Source organism: Anabrus simplex, chromosome 3 (genome assembly GCF_040414725.1).
Source record: "Anabrus simplex isolate iqAnaSimp1 chromosome 3, ASM4041472v1, whole genome shotgun sequence".
NCBI classification, from domain to species: Eukaryota; Metazoa; Arthropoda; class Insecta; order Orthoptera; family Tettigoniidae; genus Anabrus; species Anabrus simplex.
In genome coordinates this window covers 483,160,795-483,185,390 of record NC_090267.1, presented here as the reverse complement: position 1 = coordinate 483,185,390, position 24,596 = coordinate 483,160,795, and the positions used below count along the sequence as shown (strand labels likewise).

General features: G+C 41.2%; 2 protein-coding genes across 4 annotated transcripts in view; one reads left to right on the top strand and one right to left on the bottom strand.

Annotated features, from left to right (window-relative positions):
• Positions 1–22,248, bottom strand: part of Mtmr6 (Myotubularin related protein 6) — a 546,834-nt gene extending 524,586 nt beyond the window's left edge. For both annotated transcript variants that reach the window (XM_067143599.2, XM_067143600.2), the window contains exon 1: positions 22,110–22,248. In XM_067143599.2, the coding sequence (XP_066999700.1) occupies positions 22,110–22,133 (24 nt within the window). In that variant the 5' untranslated portion in view covers positions 22,134–22,248. The remainder of the gene's footprint in view (positions 1–22,109) is intronic.
• A 132-nt stretch (positions 22,249–22,380) lies between these two features.
• LOC136866539 (FGFR1 oncogene partner 2 homolog) overlaps positions 22,381–24,596 on the top strand; it is a 61,944-nt gene continuing 59,728 nt past the window's right edge. The window contains exons 1-3 of one of the 2 annotated variants that reach the window (XM_067143603.2): positions 22,381–22,709; positions 22,838–22,972; positions 23,109–23,360. In XM_067143603.2, the coding sequence (XP_066999704.1) occupies positions 22,838–22,972; positions 23,109–23,360 (387 nt within the window). In that variant the 5' untranslated portion in view covers positions 22,381–22,709. The remainder of the gene's footprint in view (positions 22,710–22,837; positions 22,973–23,108; positions 23,361–24,596) is intronic. The other variant, XM_067143604.2, reaches the window with a different exon arrangement.

The following is a 24,596-nucleotide window of genomic DNA, read 5'->3' as shown; positions in this document are numbered from 1 at the left end:
AGCCCAGAGCTGTCGGGTACGGTTTAACCGTGGACTGAAGGCTGGAACAGAGTTCACTCAACCTTATGGGGTAAAGTGAGGATCTATCTGCTACGAGAAAGCCAACCCATACGGTTGAGGAAGACATCACCCTGGCCACTTGACGTTCCAATATCTGGTTTGACAGTAGTCGCCATGGCTCTTGATCTTTTCCATCCCACGCCCGAGTAAATTCGCAAGTCAGCACATTTTCTACTGTCCCAAACCATGAGTTAACGCAGATTTCAGATGTCGCACTCCCTCACAGTCCCGAGTATAATCTGACGCTGCAGTTCCGTTATGTATCATCTGACAGTGCTTTATGAAGACGACAATCGATTTATCACTTAACAATATTCTTACGATAATTATATTCAGACAACACACTACACTACCAACCACCACAGAAACGCGCAATAGTGATTACATCCCTCCATATAGGGTTGGCGTCAGGAAGGGCATCCGACCGTAAAACACGGCCAAATCCACATGTGCGACGCAGTTCGTACTCGCGATCCCACAGGTATGGGGAAAAGCTGTACCAGAAGAATAATAAGAATATTCTTACGATAATATTATGCCTTGTGTTCAATGTCCACAGCTGTCCTTTGTAATCAATCAATCAATCAATCAATCAATCAATCAATCAATCAATCAATCATTTGTGATTTGCATTTAGGGCTGTCAACCAGGTGGCAGATTCCGTATCAATTGTTTCCCTAGCTTTTTCTTAGTCATGTTCAAAGAACTTGGAAATGTACTGAAAAACTCCCTTGATAGTTTAATCCAATCCCTTAGTCCTCCTACTCCTCGTCCTATAAATGAACATTTGCCCCGATTTGTTGTAACTGCTGTGTTAACAGTTTGTCTAGTATGGACTGAGTGTCTGCTATACGTTCACTGGCTGGAACTGAACCCGAGGTACTAATGTGTATCTGTCTTGCCTGAACTAAAGAGACGCTACATCAGCCCTCTGGGCGTAACTGTGAAGCCCTTCAGGCATTAAGAACTACGAGAGGAATGTGAGAGTTTGTTCAGAAGCCGATAAGGCGACGAACAGGGGGCTTGTATTACAGACAGAAGGTAAACATTTTGAAAATGGATTTAAAGAGTGGCAGGAAACACTGAGATCATACTTCTCGTCCTTTATTATCTCTGCCTTTTATAAAAATAAATTGAGTTCTGCTTCTTTTAGCATACTCCTTTAACAATGTTGTTTACCAGACTCTAAGTAAATTGAAAAGACCGTTAATACGCTCAGCATCTTTAGGAAGCTTAAAAAATGTGTAATGTACTAACTTTGTTTCTTGGAAGCCTAACAGAGAACTTTAGACAGGGAGGCAGGGGCGCGGCCTGCGTTAGGAAGGCCCAGCGACTCAAGGTAATGGTAGAATTTTCTTAGACATGTGACAGCTCCTGCGGATGGCTTGAGGGGAAGGTTTCAACCACTTTTATTTAACATAAATTTCTAAATCTGGTGGTTTACATGTAGAACGTCGGCAGATCTGAGGACTCTGCTCTATTCCCTACTGGGAAATAGGTAATATAAGGGAACAAAGAGTGATGACCCTCTGCCGTATTCCATTCAACATTGCATGCGGTGACTAAAGTTTTCAAAACCTCTAAATTTCATAAATCCTTTTGGCACTAATGTTTCTTTCTCATTTAGTCACCCCGGAGTAGTATAGGATTGGCTTCTGTATCACTTAGGGATTTAATAATTTCTTGAAGGAGTGCAAGAGTTTCGCCTCCTTGCCTTTTGTTTATGGCCGGTCATGTGCAATCTTTTTCTTTTACCGTTATGGACACGTAGTATGGGCTATTATGCCCCTGTATAATCTTTTCAGAGAGTAATTTTTTTCTTGTGTTGGTTCTATTTGAAAACAGTGAACTCTATAACCGTTGAGCAATAGATAAGCCCACATCGGGGCAACTGTGTATACATATTATAATGTGAGGACAACCAATAGGTTGTCAGATGGAACTTGAGTGCGCCATTAGAAACTGATGCCTCTGAGAGTCTGGAGTATTGTATTTTTGGAGCGCAGAATCCCATGCAATGTAAATGATCGGAGCAAATAGTGCTCATGTAAAATTCGTATCTGTCAAGAGTAATAACGCTCTTTTCTGTGACTGTTATTTATAATCGCTAGTTTTGTACCTGTTTTTCGGACTTTGTTAGAGCTGACGAGCTCGTTAATATTGTTGTTATTCATTCAGTCCCCCCTGTGGCTGGGGGCGGTAGAATAACACACACGGTATCCCCTGCCTTCGTAAGAGGCGACTAAAAGGGGCCCATGGGCTCTGAACTTTGGAGCGTGGGATGGCGACCACGGGGCCCTTAGCTGAGTCCTAGCATTGCTTCCACTTACTTGTGCCCGACTCCTCACTTTCATCTATCCTATCCGACCTCTCTTGGTCAACTCTTGTTCTTTTCCGACCCCGACGCTATTAGGTTTGCGAGAGCTAGGGAGTCTTTCATTTTCACGCCCTTCGTGGCCCTTGTCTTCCTTTGGCCGATATCTTCATTTTTCGAAGTGTCGGACCCCTTCCATATTTTCTCTCCGATTAGTGTTATATAGAGGATGGTTGCCTAGTTGTACTTCCTCTTAAAACAATAATCACCACCACCTTATTCATTTAGATTTTCTATTTCTCAATTTTTAAACTAGAAAAAAAGAAAGAAAGAAAATTTCAAAATTTGTTGGATTAAGTTCTGCTGTAAATGATGATGATAATAATAATAATAATAATAATAATAATAATAATAATAATAATAATAATAATAATAATAATAATAATAATAATAATAATAATACCGTGTGTGTTATTCTACCGCCCCCAGCCACAGGGGGGACTGAATGAATAACAACAATATTAACGAGCTCGTCAGCTCTAACAAAGTCCGAAAAACAGGTACAAAACTAGCGATTATAAATAACAGTCACAGAAAAGAGCGTTATTACTCTTGACAGATACGAATTTTACATGAGCACGATTTGCTCCGATCATTTACATTGCATGGGATTCTGCGCTCCAAAAATACAATACAATACTACTAATATAATAATAATAATAATAATAATAATAATAATAATAATAATAATAATAATAATATATAATATATATAATAATATAATATAATATAATAATAATAATAATTATTATTATTATCATCATCCATTGTATTGTATAAATATTTAATAATATTATTATAATCATTCATTGTATTGTATAAATATTTACAGGACTATGTTTCTTATATACATAGCTCCTCTAATATATAATGATGAAAAAACGTATACTCGTTTCGGCCAACTATGGATCATTTCAACTGTCTCCTTTAGGCTTTGACATTTGTCCAGTACTTTCGCCTTCGTTCTCGGATTTGTTCCCTTCTTTCTTGTGTCCATGCCATTCCTGCTTTTAGCTTCGGCTTTTCCTGGAAACCATAGCATTCTTGGAGTTTCTTCTTGAATGGGACACACTCTAGGATGTCACTGCATGTGACCCAGGTCTTCGAGATCTCTTTCTACGAAGGGAGTTCGATATACAGTGTAATGCAACACTTTTTTTTTTCTTTCTAAAAGCAGGTTGGTTTTATTGAGGATCCAAATTCACCATGTTATTCCACAATCCTCTTGCTACAAAACCTTATTTTTCAACATAATCTCCATTCAATGCTGCAGCCTTAAGCCACCGTCATGTGAGGGCCTGTATGCCTGCTTGGTACCACTCGACTGGTGGATGTCGGAGCCAACGTAGTGCTGCATCGATAACTTCTCCATCATCCACGTAGTGCTACCCGCGGAGACCATCCTTCATTGGGCCAAACAGATGGAAGCCAGAAGGCGCAAGATCCAGGCTGTACGATGGATGAGGAAGAACAGTCCACTGAAGTTTTGTGAGCTCCTGTCGGGTGCACAAACTTGTGTGAGGTCTGGCGTTGTCGTGGAGAAGGCTCGCCGTGCTTTTTTTCACTGCCAGGTCTCCGTAGACATTCTGCAAGCGCCTATGAATATCTGCGATAACCTGGTTTTCCGTCAAAAGAAACTCAAGAACCGCTCTCTGTTTGGTATGCACCTCCGTTACAGAACCCATTTTAAAGGCTAGTCATAGCGCTGCCACCTATCGGAAATTAATGAAACTCTACGATGTGGTGGTGGTGGTGGTGGTGGTGGTGGTGATTATTGTTTTAAGAGGAAGTACAACTAGGCAAACATTCTCTATATAACACTAATCAGAGAGAAAAATGGAAGGGATCCAACTCTTCGAATAATGAAGGTATCGGCCAAAGAAAGACAAGGGCCACGAAGGGCGTAAAAATGAAAAACTCCCTAGGCCTCGAGTGCTCTAATACTGTCGGGATCGGAAAAGAACAAGAATTGATCAAGGGTGGTCGGATAGGATAGGTGAAAGTGAGGAGCCCGGCACAAATAAGTGTAAGCAATGCTAGCAGTCAGCTAAGGGCCCCATGGTCGCCAATCCACGCTCCTGAAACTCTACGAGACGAAGCGGGAATATTCAAATATGTCTCAAACAAATTTACAATTTTTAAATCGAAATTGGTCGAGAAATAAAATGCGCTACATTATTGAACGCTCCTCGTACCTCTGTGAACTAGGTCCATTTGATTTTCTTGACCTCAAAGTAGTTAATGGTCCAAATGGCAAATCCTGATTGGTTCATTCGCGTCACGTGTCTATAAACGGTGATCCTTCCTCTCCGTATGGTGTCTATTATATTCTCCGCATGGGTGTGTTATTCAGGGTTGTGCAGTCTTCTGTATTCATCATTTTCTTTATTGTCTTGTTATCAGTGTACTACTTTTATACAATTTTCCTATTCTTTATCTGTATTTGTCTTTTGTATAGTGTAATGTTATGCTTTGTTCTTGTGGGAGCCTTGATAAGTTTTAGGAAACTAATCAAATAATAAATACATATTTGAAATAAGTTAAAATAATAACCATGTCTTATAATTATTATTCTTTCTTTCTTTCTTTCTTTCTTTCTTTCTTCGTTATCTCCAAGTAAGGAACGCGACTGAACTTATTTAGCTGATGTCGTTGCCTTTTCCTTCTCCCAAAATCTCCTAATCTTCTCGCTGTGGCTTTTCTTGCGATCTTCTGACCAGGTTTTGTGCTTGGATGATGTTAAAAGTGGTGATCGTCGACTAATTTTCTGAACTTAGATCTGTTTATCATCTGTGATGCCTATTTCCTGAATTTTCCAACTTCAAGCTTTCAGTGATAGGTAGGGGCATGATTTTTTTGCATTAATTTATATTCGATTTCGCGAAAAGGAAACATTTTTTGCGTTATTTCGCGAAATAGGGCTGACCCCATCGCTTCAATTTCGCGTTAATCATTTCCTAAAATTATTCATAAAAAGTTTAATTCGTGAGATTTGTGAATAATTTGCGAATGATAGATAAATAAAGAGAAACAATATTGTTAATCATTATCCCTTATGTGATCTTGATTAGAACTAAAATATAGCCCTAATCAAGATTACAAAACAAATTACCCTTCTACCCTGCATGGCCGTAGCTTTCACCCTATATGGCCATACTATTAAGGAATTTTATTTTATTTTATTTTATTTTTTTGCTAGTGGCTTTACGTCGCACCGACACAGATAGGTCCTATGGCGACGATGGGATCGGGAAGGCCTAGGAGTGGGAAGGAAGCGGCCGTGGCCTTAAGTAAGGTAGAAGAGGCAGCTGTGGAGAAGTACCATCAACACCCCGACCTGGCAAGAGCTGGATAAGGGGAAACGAAAAAGATGAATACATGCTTTCCCTTTATCAACATATCCTCAATTACCTCAATTTGCCTAGTGTGAAAATGGGAAGCTATGGAAAACCATCTTCAGGGCTGCCGACATAGGAATTCGAACCCACTATCTCCCGGATGCAAGCTCACAGTCGCGCGTCCCTAACCGCACGGCAAACTCGCTCGGTAAGGAATTTTACAGAATATTAATACGAAGAGATACTTCTGTCAAAATGAGAATCCTTATTCTGTCTTCTGTTTCCCTTCACACACGTGATATTTGAATTCAATTTCAAGGTCGTTATTTTCCACGAATTTCGCTGCATTTTCGCACTCATCGCAAAATAAGTCAATTTCGCTTTAAACGGGCCTTGTCGCCTTAATTCGCTGTAATTCGCGAAAATAAAATCACTAATTTTTAACCAGAATCATATGATTCGCTAAGATATCTCAAAATCACTTCAAAATATTTCTTGTCGCGCTTATCGTTAATGCGAAAACGTCATGCCTCTAGTGATAGGGCAAGGTTCAGAATTCTTTTGGTCAATCTCTGATTACTCATTCTCAGAATATGTCCATAAAATTTCAAACGTCTTTTCCTAAATGTGTTTGAGATTTTCCCTGAGTGTTGGTACAGGTCATGAGATTTCCTTATCATCCAAATTATTATTATTACTATTATTCCTAATAGAATGAAATCAACCTCAACAGAGCCGAGTAAGAATAACATAACAAGTAAGGTGAAATCTTGTGTGTGGTAATTCAGAATTTTGCTAGCTTGTTGATTCAGAATGTTAATTATTAAAAAAATGGTATATTTAAAGAATGATGCCTGAAGTACGAGTATGGCTATGATACACGATAAATGGAGGGGCGTCGAATAGAAACGGAATATGATGACTTCAATCAATCAATCAATCAATCAATCAATCAATCAATCAATCAACACTGATCTGCATTTAGGATTCCCTATCTGTTATTTACCTAGTCTTTTCTTAAATAGCTGCAAAGAATTTGGAAATTTATTGAACATCTCCCTTGGTAAATTATTCCAAACCCTAACTTCTCTTCCTATAAAAGACAATTAGCCCCAATTTTTCCTCTTAAATTCCAACTTTATCTTCATATTGTTACCTTTCCTACTTTTAAAAACACCACTCAAACGTATTCGTCTGCTAATATCATCCCAATCAATCTCTCCACTGACAGCTGGGAACATGATATTTTCATTTAGTTATTTCTTCAATAACGGTGTTGTTATCCACGACAAACGATTTAAGACGCTTCAGAATGATTTTCTAGGCCGATAAAGTTGTTTGTAAAGAATCGGTACGGACTAAATAATTTTGGACTACAATGCGAGAAACAGCGTTCCGTTATACTACGTTCTGGTTTGTATAATATACAGCGGTGGTACATCTTACTACGTGTTGAATATTCATGGTTAATGTTCTCAAATTATTATTATTATTATTATTAATATTATTATTATTATTATTATTACTAGAGGACCCGAGCTGCTCCGCAGCATTCGTTATAAATAGGTCGGACAACCCGCCTTGATATGCCTGTCGTAGCCATACTGTTTTTCCTGCCCTTTTCAATGGTTTTATGAACATTTAATAAGAAGCACGTTACGGTATGCCGCAATTCGTAGTCAGAATTCATCCATTCTGACGTCATCATGCCGTCTGTTTGGTAAAAATATATCCATATATTAGCTTTTTTTTAATCCTGCAGTTCCTGATGTGAAACTCAGTACTGTGTCGTAGAAGGAAATGGTATTTTTAATCACAGTTCTTCTACAGTATACAGAACGGTTGTCTTGTGTGTTCATATGTTAGACTCGAAGGAGCGTTTTCTGCCAGGCAGAAAACTTTTTTATTATGCATGGCCTTCACTCTTTCTAGTGTAGCTAGGTTATCCTTTGATAGGTGTTCCCATATAACGTCTACGGCGTATGTCTGTCTGTGTCGAAGGTTTGTACGTAGAATTTTTCTCTTAGCAGCATGTAAGTTATTAGGAACACTCTGCCATCTGCTGAACATAATTTGGAAGCTGGGAAAGGTTAGAGAATCAAAGAGTATTTAGCAGGGAATAGTATTCTTCCGTGATCAGAGGAAGTGTATACTCTCTGGCTTGACAGGTAGTAATAAACATGGCTACATGCAATGACATTATTTAGGACTAGCTGTAGTATCCAGCGTTGCCCGGATAGTTTCCGAATATTTCCCTCTAAGATTTGCATTACCAGTCAGTTATGTGTGAAGTGATTTTTTATAGAATTCCTTTTTGACTTGCAGATTAATATGTTATGATCTATAATGTAGTTTTAGAATTATTTAGATGTTTGATTTCAAGTTTTAGATTATTAAATTTTCGAGTAAAACTTCGTCCTTATGGAAGCTCGAATAGACTGGGAAGTATTATTTGATCCTGTCAAAAATGAATAAGTGATAACTATAATATGTATTTAGTCGTCGCACTATAGATACGATGTACAGGATTTCAACTGTCAATGAGACTGTCTCCCTCTCGCCCCCCACCCCTAAGAGGTAAAAAATCTGGATTGTCACCATTCATCTCAGTGACCACGAAAAGTGTAGATTCGACACTGTTTTCGATTATTTTTATATCTCACCCCCCCCCCCTCTCACCCTCACCCCAAAGGGGGCCGAACATGAACTTTAAAAGATGCGAAGTGTTACTATTCATTTCAGCGACCATGAAAACTATGGATTCGATACTATTCTAGATTATTTTCATACCACCCCGCTCGCCCCCTGCCTATAAGGGTGCTAGGTGTGTCTTACCCCCACGCGGTTTGTCTCTTGATACTAATTGATAAATGTACCAAGTTTGGTGAAATTGCTCAAGTGGTTTAGCAGGAGATGTGTCATTTACACACCCACCCACACACATCCATTTTTATATATAGTAAGAAGAAGAAGATACGATTATATATATAGTTTTTTGATTATTTTTATATCTCGCCACCTTCGCCCACCACTATGACCTGTAAAAAATCCGGAGTATTACTATTCATCTCAGAGACCCTGAAATCTATGGATTCGAAACTGTTTTTAATTATTTCTATATATCACCCCCACCCATTCGCTCCTCACCTAAAAGGGGACTGAACGTGGACTTTAAAAAATTCTGGAGTGTTACTTTTCAACTCAGCGACCCCGAAAACTAAGAATTCGACACTATTCTCGATTATTTTTTTAACTAATCCCCCTGACCCCCCTCCCTTAAGGGCGCTAGGGATAGCTTACCCCACAGTGCTCGTCTCCCGATAGTAAGTAATACGTGTACCAAGTTTGGTTGAAATTGGTCCAGTGGTTTAGGAGGAGATGTGTCATTTACACACACACACATCCACTTTATTATAGTAAGATAAGATGTTTATACTTCACCCCCCTTTCCATCCTCGCCCAAAGGAGCCTATGAGTGCCTTACACAACAGTATATTTCTTCCAGATAGTAAGTCTTATGTGTACCAATTTTGGTTGGCAGCTATGCCCAAACGTACTTGCATAATCTCGCTGCTCTAGAATCCTGGAGCTGACGTTGGCATGGTTAAGGCAGTTCATTTATTTTATCCGATTCCTAGAGCAGGGGTTGTGTGGTGGCAATATCTCCGTAATGGTTGGTTTTACGGCCTTAAAACATGGTTTTCTGGCTCGTACGGCTTGCCGAGTTTTGTTCTTCGCGTCAAGAGGATTAAATTGAGGTTTGTCTCGTCCTTATACGACAAATTAGATACTTTGCCTATATTAGCCTATTATTTTTATATCCCCCCCCCCCCCGTACCACCACCTCGAATTGTTTTGAAAATAAAATACAGCCCATGCTACTCACTGGCAATGTAGCTTTCTATAGGTGAAGACATTTCTAAAATCGGTTCAGTAGTTTTTGAGTCTATTCGTTACAAACATACACATTTTTCCTCTTTATAATATTAGTATAGATGAAAATCACGTATATCAGAATATGAAGGTCTTAGTCGCTCAGCAACCTGGTAAGTACAGAATGTATTGCGGGTTAGCGTAAGCCTTCGCCTGCAATTGTTGGAGTGATCATTTAATGATCTGATTTTATGATTACTCAAAGCTGGCTGACCATGTCTCATGATTCACCGGCAGCTCATTCCGGAGAGAATAAAACAAAAATGAAGCAAATCGGCCCAGTAGAACGGACAGACGGATTTGCCAAAGCTGTTTTTAAAAACTCTTAATATACAGATTATTATTTTGTGTTAACGTATTTGTGTATTTCTAAGGCATACATATGCTTTACAATAAATTTATCTGCTTCAGCATATAACTGGCCACTTGGGTATAATCTTTATTTCCCGTACATTATCGGAAATGTAAGGTTTTAAACATCTTGTATGTACTTTATCGACTACGTTTTTTGTAAGGCCCTTTCCACGCCAATATTCCATAGCTAAGAACAGACTGGTCCAAAGCGTAATAAAACAACCGTAACAGTTTCACATTGGCTAAATATTTTAAATTGTGAAATATATAAAGATTTTCTCTGGTTTCTTTCTTAAGGGTACCTATATAATACATTTTATACATGGTTTATTTACCTTTCATTGACACTTCTTTATTCAATAATAGTCTATACACTAATGCAAAACATAATTTACGGTAGAAAATATACGTATTGGAAAAAATGCTCAAACAGAAAGATCATCATCATCATCATCATCCTAAACCATTTCCAGTTTCCCGGGTGTAGTATATGAGCCTCCTCCATCTCATCAAAAAAAAACCTCACTCCTTGTGGGTGGGGTTAACTTCCAATAAGTAACCAGGGGAACCTGACCCCTACAGAGCGCGTCCCCAGGTGGCAGATAGGGAGCCCCTATAGTATGTAGGGCTGGTTTGAAATAACCAAGACAACCCGCGGACCAACAGGTAGCCCAATTCCTGAGGGCTTTAGAATACCGGTAAACCCTCTCTCCAGGGGTCATAAATATGGAGGGCCCTTGTCCTGGGTTAATACAAGGACGAGCTGACTGTCGTAGCGGAAGGACGTACGTGCCTCTCGCTCTGCTTTCTCACTCCTTGTCAGGCGCTCTGTACTTTTCAAGTACCAGCCAGGCACTAGTACTTATTAGTACATCTTTGTCTGAGCTGTAGCACTTTTCAGTGCTCGCTCTTTCTTTTCTTCTGTCTCAGGATTTCTTTTCAGGAGGACCAGGATGGCGACGATAACCGTCAACACGAGACCGGCCGACTTCGACTGCAAGGAAGCCACACGAGAACTTCAAGCTAGGCTGAGCTTGGCGCCCGCTCCCGACTTCAGGCTCCCGTCGCTGTTGGTGTACAACCGGTGGGGGAAGGACTTGTACCGGGAGACAATTTTAATAGTCCGTCTCTTAACAGCGATCGCGGACCTCGACAGAGAGGGGCCGGTCGACCATCTCATCGGCGAGGTGATCCCCAGCTGGGCAGTCGTGATCTACCCCAAGGACGCAAGCCGCCTCCGACACTACGAGAAGATGATGACCCAGCGCTTCCAGGTCACCCGGCTACCAGGACTCAGGGAGCACCGGGACGTCTCAGGCTACCAGGAGGCAGCCACGCAGACGGAGCCGAGGACGACGGCGGCGCGACCTCAGTTGGACCGCTGTACTTTACGAAGTACACGCAGACCAACAAGGCCGCCAACCAGGATCGTCGACCACCTACCAGGGCGAAGTGGTCGTAGACGCAGGCCTACCAGGAAGGGCCTGTTACCCGGGCGCAAACCAAGAACGCGCCCGTGATGGTGGACAGCAGCACAGCAGTGGAGAAGGATGCCCCCTGGCGTTCTGAGACTGCTGCCCAGGCCCAGCCTGCCTGTCTGTCGAGCTGCAGACCTCGATGTGCTCCCCTCAGGACAGGGAACGCAGTCGAGTGTTAGCACCGACCGACGCCGCCGCCAGCCAGGAGAAGGAATAAGACGGCGACGCAGCGGAGCCACCAGCTACCCCGGGGTCACCAGGCCGGGAGGAGGGCCACCAAGACGAGGCCTCTTCCCCAGCCGAGAAGTAACCCCCGGGAAGAAGAAGAAGACGGCGCCGGACCAGGAAGCAGAAGGCGACGCTGGCCCACCAGGAGAGGGCTGTCCAGCCGCAACCCAGGACTGCTCCCAGGACAGCAGCCGACCGAGGAGCCAACCAGGAGAGGGCCTCAGCGGGTAGCGGCAGTCAGATGAGATTGAAACGTCCCCCTCAGCAGCTCTTGCAGTGTTTCCGCTGTCTGAGGTGGGGCCACCGTCAGGTCAGTTGTGGACTTCAAGTGAGGTGGAACCGCTGTGGTGGTGATCACCACTACGCGGCCTGCGCAACACTTAAGGAGGCGCCGGTCTGCGCCAACTGCGCGGGGGCCACCCGGCCTCCCATCGCAGTTGCCCTGTTTACCAGGCTATGGCGCGGGCAGAGAGGAAGAAGGCCCGGCGCCATGACCCACCCCTTTCCAGGAGGCCCCTGCCTCGGCGGGCTTGGCCTCATTCTCCGAGATCGGAGACTGGGTACGAGGGACCCCAAGGAGGTGGTGCCGTGCGACGGGCCGTAGTGCTACTCGACGCATGGTTCCGCAGCCGTCAAGGTCCGCGCTAGTCACAGCAGTGCCCAGACGGACTGATCCCCTGACAGACGGAATGGCGAGGAGTAGGTTTATGACTTGCGCATGTTACCTGTTCCTAACTAACACTACTTTTCCAGCCCACATCCATGCATGTGCTATCACAAGATGTCAGGTTTTACATGTAGGCTATTTCTCTTTTCTGCCTATGTGGTTTTTCCCTGACCCTTCAATACCATACTTCAACACTACCTTACCTAATACAACTTTGCCGCCGGGCTGAGTGGCTCAGACGGTTAAGGCGCTGGCCTTCTAGCCCCAACTTGGCAGGTTCGATCCTGGCTCAGTCCGGTGGTATTTGAAGGTGCTCAAATACGACAGCCCCGTGTCGGTAGATTTACTGGCACGTAAAAGAACTCCTGCGGGACTAAATTCCGGCACCTCGGCGTCTCCGAACACCTCAAAAAGTAGTTAGTGGGACGTAAAACAAATAACATTATTATTATTATTACTACACAACTTTGCCGTGGTAACGTGTCTGACATGGAAACCGGCAGATACTCCTTGCACCACTTCCCACTCCTCCCTGCTATCTCTTTCTTCTTCTTAGAAATAATAGCATGTCGGAGGCAATGTAGATTGAGTCGATGGTCACGCGGGGGGGGGGGGGGGGAGCGAGCTTCGCCCCCCCCCTCCCCCGAAAAAAATGCCCTGGGTTAAGGGTGTAGACCTCAACGGCATCTACGGCGGAGAAGATGGACTTCGGTACGGTGGAGATGGGAGAAGAGGCAACCCATCCTTCTGGGGGTGTACAGATGGAACCTACTGCCTTGTAGGATGAGGAAGGCATCCTCAAAGGCTAAGGGAGTAAACCCTGAAAGAAAATCCTCTAATGCGTTAGGCCTAGCAAGTCAGCAGGAGAGTATTGAGTACAGTCGCTTAAAAAAAAAAAAAGATAAAAGATGCTCAAATATATGAGAAGTATTCTGGCATTGGCTGTAAAAGCAGTTAGTGGGATGTAAAATTATAATTGTAGAAATATATTACAAAGGGGTTCAAAAACAGCTACCTGTATGGTACTGAATAGAAAGAGTGAAGAGTAGATTGAAGATAAGTATGGAAAAGAGCAAGAAATGGTGATGACACAAAGAAAGAAAGAAAGAAAGAAAGAAAGAAAGAAAGAAACGGAAGATCGTATTAAACTTGGACGCAAAGATCTGTAACTGGTGGAAACTTTGAAGTACCTGGGATGAACATCACATCTAAACTAAGATAAACTTGATAATGCATGGTCCTATAACACTTTGCAGATTGCAAGACTGGACACTGAGATTAACGGAGGATTCAAGCTGGGGAGGGGGGTTGTTTCTATCACAGTGTATAGAAACCTATTATTGAATAAAGAAGTGCCAATGAAAACTAAATAAACCATGTATAAAATGTATTACATACCCTTAACAATATAAAGCAAAGCAAAAAGCAAAGTCATCTCCGTACAAGCCATGAAGGCCCTTGGAGTGGTGGAAGGTAAAGGCTTCCACTATTCGTAACCTCGGCACGTGATGGGGGTAGAGTGGTTAGCTCTACGCCCGGCCGCCTTGGCTCCCAGGAATTAATCTGGTACTAATTTTTGGTGTAGGCTGAGTTAACCTCAGGACCATATGCACCTCCGGAAGTAGAAATCTCGTTTCTTAAATTTTACGACTTCCTGACGGGGATTCGAACCCACGTCCTTCCGGGCGAACCAAGCACGCCTTTACCGCCTCGGCCAGGCAGCCCCTACCCTTAACAATATGTGGAGCAGAAACGTGGTAGATGACAAAAAGAGAAGAGAGCTGAATACTGGTGGCAGAAATGGAATTCTTGAGAAGTATGGTGCAGAAAACAAGTGGCTAAGATGAAACTTCTAATACTGTTCATGAGATAACTTATGCAACCTAGTTCTGAGGAATTTATTGTAACATGGATCCTATATCTGTTCCAATCTATTAATGGTCTTGAGTTAAGTACCCTTGAAAGAGAAAATAAATTTCGTGCTCCAAACCCCCCTACTGTCGGCAGCCCTGAAAATGGTTTTCCGTGGCTCTCCATTTTCACAAAAGACAATGCTGGGGCTGTGCCTTAATTAAGAGAAAACAAGTAGATGCAAAAAGAGGAATGAGGAAATATGGAAATTAAAGTGGATACGTTAAGTTATAAAATAGAGAAAGCTCGTATATGTTAAAAAGTATGAATGATAAATGATTGCCAAAGCAGATGATGGAGAGGCAAATGGAGGGGAAGAGAGGCCAAAAACAACCAAGACTGAGATGGATGAAAAGTACAAGACAGCAGAACCTCCATTGGAATATAGTGTTGGATAAGGAGTGGTGGAATGAAAGAAGAAACTGGAGAGGAGTAACTGCAAAATGTGAGTCGATGATGATCACAGAAACAGGACTGAACAAATATTTCCCTTCAACATTGATGCCTAGATCTAAAATTTACCTTAGGAAATTTGTTTTTCAGGATTATTACTTTTTTGTTGTTGGTAGTTTAACATCACACTAACACCAATGGTGGGAGAGGAACGGGGAAGAAAACAACCGTGGCCTTACTTAAAGGTATAGACTCAGCATTTGCCTGATGTGAAAATTGGAAACCACAACAATCATTTTCAGGGGGGTTCAAACTGATCATCTCCCAAATGCAAGTTTACAGCTACATTGCCCCCGACTTGTGCAGCCAACTCTTTCAGTGCCTTTGGAATAGTCAGCACTGGTAACTAAATGAATACTCATCTAGTCCTAGACCATGGGTTCATTACAACACTGAAGACAAGAAAAACCATAATGTGCCACATTATTCATATAAACAAAAAAGTTCTAGGTTACACCAGATGTGCATCTAACAAAGCTCTCTCTCTCTCAGCATTCTCTCCAGAGTTCTCAGATGTGTTAGTACGTTCCTTCTTTTCTGCTGGTGGTCTAATGTAGCACTAACTGAGATAGGTTTAGGGCAATTATGGGACACGAAAGTGCAAGGACTTACAAACTATCATCCTCATGATCTGTATCGATGTGACATACAATTGAGAGAAATAAATCAATGGTTCCACCTAATCCATACTATTTATTTGCCTTTGGCAAACTAAAAACTGTAGTACCTGTTTGGTCTACTGTAATATTTACAAGAAGTAAGGACATACGTATCTCTTCTTAATCCTAAAAAGACATCTGAAAATCTTAAAAATAATTAATTTAGCTCTAACTAAAGGAATGTGTTATGGAAAAGGGGGGTGGGGATGGGTGAAATTACCCCTGTGTGTGTGGGAATAGTAGAATAACATCCACGGTATCCCCTGCCTGTCGTAAGAGAGGCAACTAAAAGGGGCCCCAGGGGCTTAAAACTTGGGAGTGTGGGTTGGCAAACACGAGGCCCTGAGCTGAGTAATGGCATTTCTTCCACTTAGTTGTGCCAGGCTCCTCACTTTCATCTATCCCATCCGACCTCCCTAGGTCAACTCTTGTTCTTTTTTGACCCCAACGGTATTAGAGCACTCAAGGCCTCGGGAGTCTTTCTTTATTACGCCCTTCATGGCCCTCGTCTTCCTTTGGCTGATACATTCATTCTTCGAAGTGTCGGATTCCTTCCATTTTTCTCTCTGATTAGTGTTACATAGAGGATGGTTGCCTAGTTGTACTTCCTTTTAAAACAATAATCACCACCACCACCGGATAGGTGAAACTATCAAATTGTGGTTTAAAAAAAGTTTTTTTGACAGTTAAAATGGCTTGTAATTAAATACTTTTGATATCATATTCAATGTAGTTTTAAAACTGACGTAGTCCTTATGATAGTGTGAGTCTCAGATATTCTGAGAATGTGATGAGTTGTTATCTTCTTATGACACTGGATCTTGTTTGAATTTTTTTTTAATTTTTTAAAATTTTTTTATGTTAAGTTATATTATGTGTCAGCTGACAAAATTTATAACCACATTCGAGTTGGTATTCCACAGAAGAATCTTAAGGGTTGTTTGGCATTAGCCTGCATTTATAAGTCGGCTGGTGATTTGAAACTTGATCCCTCAACATCCAGAGTGTTATTTTTCCTTTACATTTCTGGGGAGTAGTTTCCCAGCTGTTGCCTCAGCCTTCTGTCTTGCATTGAACTGGTGTAAATCTTTAAAATTCTCCTATGGAATGCCAACTCCAATATGGTTATAAATTTTGTCAACTCACGCATAATAAAAGCAAAAAATTTCTTCACAAGAACTCTCACTACATTGGACAGTCGTCTAATTTCTTCCTCACAACTTCCTGTGTGAATGATAGTTGAACCCCAGTCCCCTTAATTTACCTGTACTCCTTGGTCAGTTATCATTACTTTGGACTTACTAATGTTCATGTGCTCACATTTTTCACTCATGCTATCAGCAAGTTCGTCTTCGCAGTTGGCACAGAGAGCAGAGTCGTCAGCAAATCTTAAATTATTAATACACGTAAGTATATTGCTCTGTTTAAAATCTATTCACTCCCACACACCAATAAACTTATAACACTTAACTCAAATAAATATATATTACAATAACATTCATATTGTTATTTATATATTTTGTAATATGTTTTCATAAAACTTTCTGTTGTAACGTTAGAATAAGTAACATGTGAGATCACGATCGAACTATCAATGTGGATTAATTAAGCAGTTATCTGGGAGTCGGAATGCTGCAATAATGAGACTTGTGATGACCAAATGCAATTTTAGACTACCAAACTTCACTTGATTTCTCCATTGATTTACTGCGAAGATGACCCTTTAGGTGAGGAAAACATATAGAAATTAATATTTATAACAGTTTTCTGTCTTTCGCACACTTCTTATAAGTTCATGTGAATCATGTTTCAGATATACTTAAGAGTCTGAAAAAAGGAAACCAGAGGCATTTTCCATAGTCTACAGTAATGAATTCAAACAATTGATTTGATTTTTAAACAACGTATGTAGTTTGTAGCCTCCAATGTTTCATTGTCCTATGAGACTTCATCATAAATAGCTTTACAAAGAAAAAATTTAATATATCCTCCTATTCAATACATAACCTAATTCCATCATTAGATGGAGTAATAAAATTCAAACATGTTTCGACTTGTTTGTGCCAACTTCAGTGAAATAAAGGGGAGGGGGGTTAAAGTTATTTACATAATACAAGCTAAAATGTTTGAATTTTATTACTCCATCTAATGATGGAATTATGTTATGTATTGAATAGGAGAATACACTCAATTTTTACTTTCTAAAGTGAAAACCGTCAATACGGAATTATTCTAATATCTTGTAATCATAAATAGCTGTCATGCTCATGTTTATTTTTTAATAATTCATGGTGGTCACTAAAACAAATTATTTCATCCTTTTGAATTTTCCTTTGAGTAACTGCATTTGTAAAACCCTTGTCAGAGTCAGTCAATTATCATAAGGCTAAACCCTTATTTGGAAACACAAAAATAAGGTTCGTCAAGAGAACCTCAAACATGTTGAAAACTCAACAGTCAATCACCAAAATTTTTTAAAAAATTTTCAGTAAAAATGTTAATTACTTTCATAGAGTTATTTTTTTGCAATTGGCTTAACATCACACCAACACAGATAAGACTTATGGCAACGATGGGATAGGAAAGGGCTAGGAGTGGGAAGGAAGCTAATAATAATAATAATAATAATAATAATAATAATAATAATAATAATGTTATTTGTTTTACGTCCCACTAACTACTCTTTTAAGGTTTTCGGAGATGCCGAAGTGCTGGAATTTAGTCTCGCAGGAGTTCTTTTACGTGCCAGTAAATCTACCGACACGAGGCTGACGTATTTGAGCCCCTTCAAATACCACCGGGCTGAACCAGGATCGAACCTGCCAAGTTGGGGTCAGAAAGCCAGCGCCTTAACCGTCTGAGCCACTCAGCCCGGCAGGGAAGGAAGCGGCCATGGCCTTAATTAAGGTACAGCCCCAGCATATGCCTGGTGTGAAAATGGGAAACCACGGAAAACCATCTTCAAGTAGGGCTTGAACCCACTATCTCCTGAATACTGGCCGCACACTTCAGCGACTGAAGCTATAGAGTTCGGTGAATAGAGAAATTTAAAGACAGCACAGTTTTTATAGGATGAATTCAAATGTTTAATTTTCCATTGATTTTATGTACTGTTTAAATTTCCCAAGTTCCATTTTATTTTGGTGGGGGGGCTTTGAACCTCCCGTAAAACCCCCCACTGGGTACAGGCTTGGGACAAATTATAGTGCACATATGAACACTGAATGCTCTTCCAAGAGCATTTTTTTCTTTGTTTACAAGGGTTGGGGCAAAAGTCATGGCAACTAATTTTTTTCTTGAAGATACCAGTCCGGTTGGAAAATGTGACATATACAGACGAAAGGACAAGGTGTTAACAAAATGTGTGGACAATGAATGGCACTGAAATATCATAACACACTTATTTATTATGGTAGTATACAGGGCAATATGGCCTTCCCGGTGCAAAAGAATGACAACACAGTACACATAAAGTTGACATGACAAACCTGGGTCTAAAGACCCTCAAGGTAGTCTCCTGCTATTGATACCACACACTGCCAACAATGCGGGAGGCACTGAATACAATCTGCCTCAGCATATGCCACATCATGTGTGAATCAGAACACCTGTTGGCGCACAGCATTAGCAATGTCCTCTCGTGTTGCAAACCGCCTACCATGTGGTGGTTCTTTAATCTTTCGAATGAGATAGTCACAGGGCAAAATGTCGGGAGAGTACGGTGGGTACTCCAATTCTTCCCATCCCCAACGTCACAGTAGCTGCCCTACACACTCTGCTTTATGTGGTTTTGCATTGTCGTGCAGGATCATTGCACTGTCCACAAGATCTGGACATTTCTCCCGAATGCCAAGTCGTACCTTTCGCATCAGGAAGTCCCTGTAGTACTGTGCGGTCACTGTTCTGCCATATGGAACAAAGTGGCAAACAATGACACCCCTGATGTCATACACGACGATCACCATCAATTTGACTGGGAAAGGATTCTGACGGACCTTCTGCCTCGTTGGTGATCTAGCATTTCGCCATTCTGCAGACTGACGTTTCAGTTCTGGTTCGTATGCCCTGGCCCAAATGGCGATTATTCGTGATAAGAATTGATCGCCGTGCTGTTGCCAACGTGTAAGGTGGTCGAAGCATATTGCATAGCACACCCACCTTTGATCTTCCGTCAGTGCATGCGGTACCCACCGCGATGTGATTTTGCGCAGTTGCAGCTCATTACGCAATATCCTGTGGACGGTGCGTTTCTCGATGCCACTTGCCCTCTCTAACTCCAGTAGCGTCCATCGTCTGCCTTCATCCAGGAGCTGCTTGATGACGGCACGTGCCACATTGGTCTTCACACTGAGAGGTCATCACTGGTTGACACAAGTCCTTGCTGAAACTTTCCTACCCACCGTGTTACTTTTTTTTTTTTTTTTTTTTTTTTTTTTTTTTTTTTTTTTTTTTTTTTTGCTAGGGGTTTTACGTCGCACCGACACAGATAGGTCTTATGGCGACGATGGGATAGGAAAGGCCTAGGAGTTGGAAGGAAGCGGCCGTGGCCTTAATTAAGGTACAGCCCCAGCATTTGCCTGGTGTGAAAATGGGAAACCACGGAAAACCATTTTCAGGGCTGCCGATAGTGGGATTCGAACCTACTATCTCCCGGATGCAAGCTCACAGCCGCGCGCCTCTACACGCACGGCCAACTCGCCCGGTCACCGTGTTACTGTACGGTATGGTAGGGCATTACTCCCAAGGGCTTCAACTAATTCACTGTGACATTCCATCGCATTTCTCCCTTGGAGAACGGCTATTTTGATGTAAGCGTGCTGCTCAACACGGGTTACTTCCAGCTCACATGACACTCACCAACTGACTGATTTCACAGCCCTCGCTGCGCTGCTACCAGCTATCATAGAGCCATCTGTTGTTCTGCATACACACTATGCCTGCAGAACTTCCACACGACACATATACGTTCGTGATCCGTTCACATATCTAGCCTACAAGAAAAAAAATAGTTGCCATGACTTTTGCCCCAATCCTTGTATTATTACCACTAGGCCTAACCTTCATGGTTTGACACCATGGTTAGCTGGTTCGAGTCTCATTGGTGGAAAAAATGTTCACCATCAGAATGTTGGCTGGCAGGGTAGGAAAGGTGGTGGGATACAATTTTTAAATCACTAATGCCAAAATCATGGGTTCAAATCCAAACCTCTCCATAGTGTTCACATGGAGTGAGAACATACAATTATGCTGCTGATGATTCATCTATCAGATGGAGATATTAAGCCTTGAGCAGACCCTGTGGTGTTATTCGACAGGAGTAAGTTGTGTGCTGACACCTTGTTTCATCTTTTCCTTACCTCATCATCATCACCATTCACCCACATGTGGAGGGTGCCTATGGGTGTCAGCTAGAAAGACCTGCACCACGGCTCCCCAAAGAACGTACAGTATAACTTATTAGATCTCACTGCTAACCTAAGTTATAATAATACTATTTCTTCAGCTTAACTTATGCCAGATATTTCAGGGGTTGCTGCAGTCACCTAGCACATTCTAAGATCTGACAGGGGGTTTAAGTTAAATGTCCTTCCTATAAAGTAATATTAGCTTTTGAGGTGAAAATTCCAACTCAGGATCCACAAGGATTTGGACTGCAGCCATTCAGGTGGAAAGCCAGTAAAAAACTACTGCGCTAATCAAATCCTCATTGCCCTGCCTCTAATCCATAATTATCTACATAGTAATAAACGAATGGCATTTTAAGATCAGAGAAAGAGTCATTATGCAACATCAACAATTAATGGCTTATCTACAGTGTCTTCTACTACTGTCAGATTATAAAACATTAACAATATTTTATTACCACCATTTACTCTCCAGAATTAGGTCTAGACTGAACCACTACAGGACATTAATAAAATACTGTATTGGCCTAACTGACAAAATTTGAGAATATAAAGAACTAGAATACCTAATAATAATGTGGGCTTTACGTCCCACTAAATACTATGGAATACCTCCTGACCAAAAGAGTAGGATACTTTAAAGAAGCTGAAAAGAAGGAGTATCAAATCTTCATAGAGTGACGATATGGTGCTGCGTAGGCTACCTTCTTACCACCTTTGACAAGAGATCACGGGAGCATGAGAACCTTACTGGTAATAACAGTGACAAAAAGAAAGACAGGGAAGGATCAATTGAAAAGTGCTAAGGCAGAATCTGGGAAGCATTTCTGTGTCACTTGCTAGTAGTTTAAGAAAAGCTGAGAAAGAAGTTGCACTGATCTAGTTAAAGTGGCTTTATAGCACATAGAGAGTAGGCCTAATTTAAACATATGCACAACAGAAAAAATGTCATGTTACAGATATTAAAAAATTAAAATGCAAATCAAAGTAACTGACGAATTATCATACAAAAACACACTTTGAAGGCGGACTGTTCCCAGCACGTCAATACAATTCGCTCAGACGTTTCAACGTTGAGTATTGACGACTCCATACGTGCATTATTCTATACCTATTAAACAGCGTTTGAACTAATACAAACAAAGATCTAAACAAAGGGAAACATGCACGTACAATTAGAGCAACATAGGTTAAAGTACTAAATAAGTGACAGTGAGCGGACCATACTAAAAAGTATACTCCACCTTACCTTCGGTGTTTTAATAAGGTCCATCTTCTGAGGTTAAATGTGGATAAGTCAGCAATATATGACACCCTTTTGGGACAATTTTTCACAATTTCGGCAATGTTTTGACACTAGACATTGTACACAAATGCCATCTTGCCACTTCTCGGCCACTACGATTCCGAGCAGCCTGTATATTCTCTGTCTTTCATATTCTACACAAAGACATCCCAATTATTTACTTGGAAGAAGGAAACTTTACGTTCATAGATTGGTACTTGTCGAGTTTAAAATACTCGGAAAATGTTGATGTTGGAGATGGTAAAATAGTTTATGTTTCGATGTTCGCGTTTGATCGCAACAATATTGACGACTGTGCCCTCATAGATCTCCTTCGTTGAGTTCCCCTTAAAAGTCAACATTAGCCTATTTCATCGTCGGTGCACGTAATTGTAATAGTTGGCGTTGAGTCTCATTTTGAAGTCAGGATTAAAACTACTTCGAAATAAGCAGCCAATTAAGGTAACCTGTTCGTGACATGTATTCAACAAGTTTCTTGTAGGCGGTCCCTTAATCATCGTTTGCTACATTTTACGTGTTGAGTGGATTCGAAATATTGTCTAGGTAAGTGATTGAATTAATTGTTCTATTCGCTGATGTTCGTTTTTCAAAGGTTAAGAAATTGAACTGCTTGTTAGCTTATACTGTACCTTTCACTGTGTGCAGCCCTCAGTTGTTTATTTTCTTTCCAGATGTCGTTAACAATTCAACAAATCATTCTTGATGCCAAACGTTTGGCCAGTAGATTAAAAGAACATGATTCTGCTGCTGATACTCTGCTATCTCAAGCACAATCAGTATATAAACAAATTGATGCAATGAAACAGGTAATTCATTCACCATAATTTGCTTTGGATTTATTTAATCCTCTGGAAAATGTCACAGCTTTTAATATTTAAAGACCGTTTTATTTTTTATTAAAACCAGGTTATTCTAATATTTCATACTATCCCTTTTTTCCAGTATCAGGAAGAGGTCTCCGAACTGAATGAAGCAGCTCGTCAGAGACCTCATACTGTATTGGTAGCAGGTATCCAGCAAGAAAATAGACATTTGCGAGAACTACAGCAGGAAAACCGTGAGCTGAGAGCTGCTTTAGAAGAACATCAAAACGCCATGGAGCTCATCATGTCAAAATATCGACAGCAAGTTACACAATTGGTTGGAAATAGCAAATTAGACTTGTCTAATCTTTACAGCAATAAATATTCCAAGGTAATGCATATTTGTTATTCTCTTTGTTCAAATAGGCCTAAGTTAATGTACCTAAATTTTTATTTGTAATTTTTGGTGCTGATGGTTCAGGTTTGTGGGTTACTGTAGTCACGTCCTAGTTCGTGAACCATGGGCAACGGCTGAGTGGCCTAGTAAGTGGTCCTGAGAGTCGGGATACCAGTTGCTATGGAATGGGAGTGGGCATCTCGGACATATTCTGAGTCGTGGCCCTCCTTGTGCTCAGGCGACTAGGACTATACAATCCACTGGTGGTCCATAACCCGTTAGAGGAGAGATCCTCACTTGGACTATGTGCAAGTAGGGTAGCATCCTGCTTCATGAATTTACCGAGCTCAGAACATTTTAAGCAAGCCTCGGACCTATGGGAGTAATGGAGTCCCACTCCCATTTGACAGGCAAGGGACTCATTGGAAACAACTTGATGAACAAAATGGAATTCGATGGGGAGCTGTCAATATTAATGGGGCTTATGGAAGAAAGAAAGTAGAACTGGCTGACTCAGCAAAGAGGATGTATCTGGATGTGTTAGGAGTAAGTGATATTCGAGTAAGGGGAGATAATGCGGAAGAGATAGGAGATTATAAAGTGTACGTGACGGGTGTTAGAAAGGGAAGGGCAGACTCTGGGGTAAGGCTGTTTATCAGGAATACCATTGCACGCAACGTAGTTTCTGTTAGGCACGTAAATGAGCGAATGATGTGGGTAGATTTGTCAGTTTGAGTAATTAGGGCAAGAATTGTGTCTGTGTATTTACCATGTGAGGGTGCAGATGAGGATGAAGTTGAAAAGTTTTATGAAGCATTGAGTGACATCGTGGTCAGGGTCAACAGCAAGGATAGAATAGTGCTAATGGGCAATTTCAATGCGAGAGTTGGGAATAGAACTGAAGGATACGAAAGGGTGATTGGTAAATGTGGGGAAGATAATGGAAGCTAATGGGAATAGGAAACGTTTGCTGGACTTCTGTGCTAGTATGGGTTTAGCTGTTACGAATACATTCTTCAAGCATAAGACTATTCACCGTTACACATGGGAGGCTAGGGGTACCAGATCCATAATAGACTATATCTTAACCGACTTTGAATTCAGGAAATATGTTAGGAATGTACGAGTTTTCCGGGGATTTTTCAATGATACAGACCACTATCTGATCTGTAGTAAACCAAGTATCTCTAGGCTTAGGGTAGAGAAAGTGAAATCTGTCTGCAAACGAAT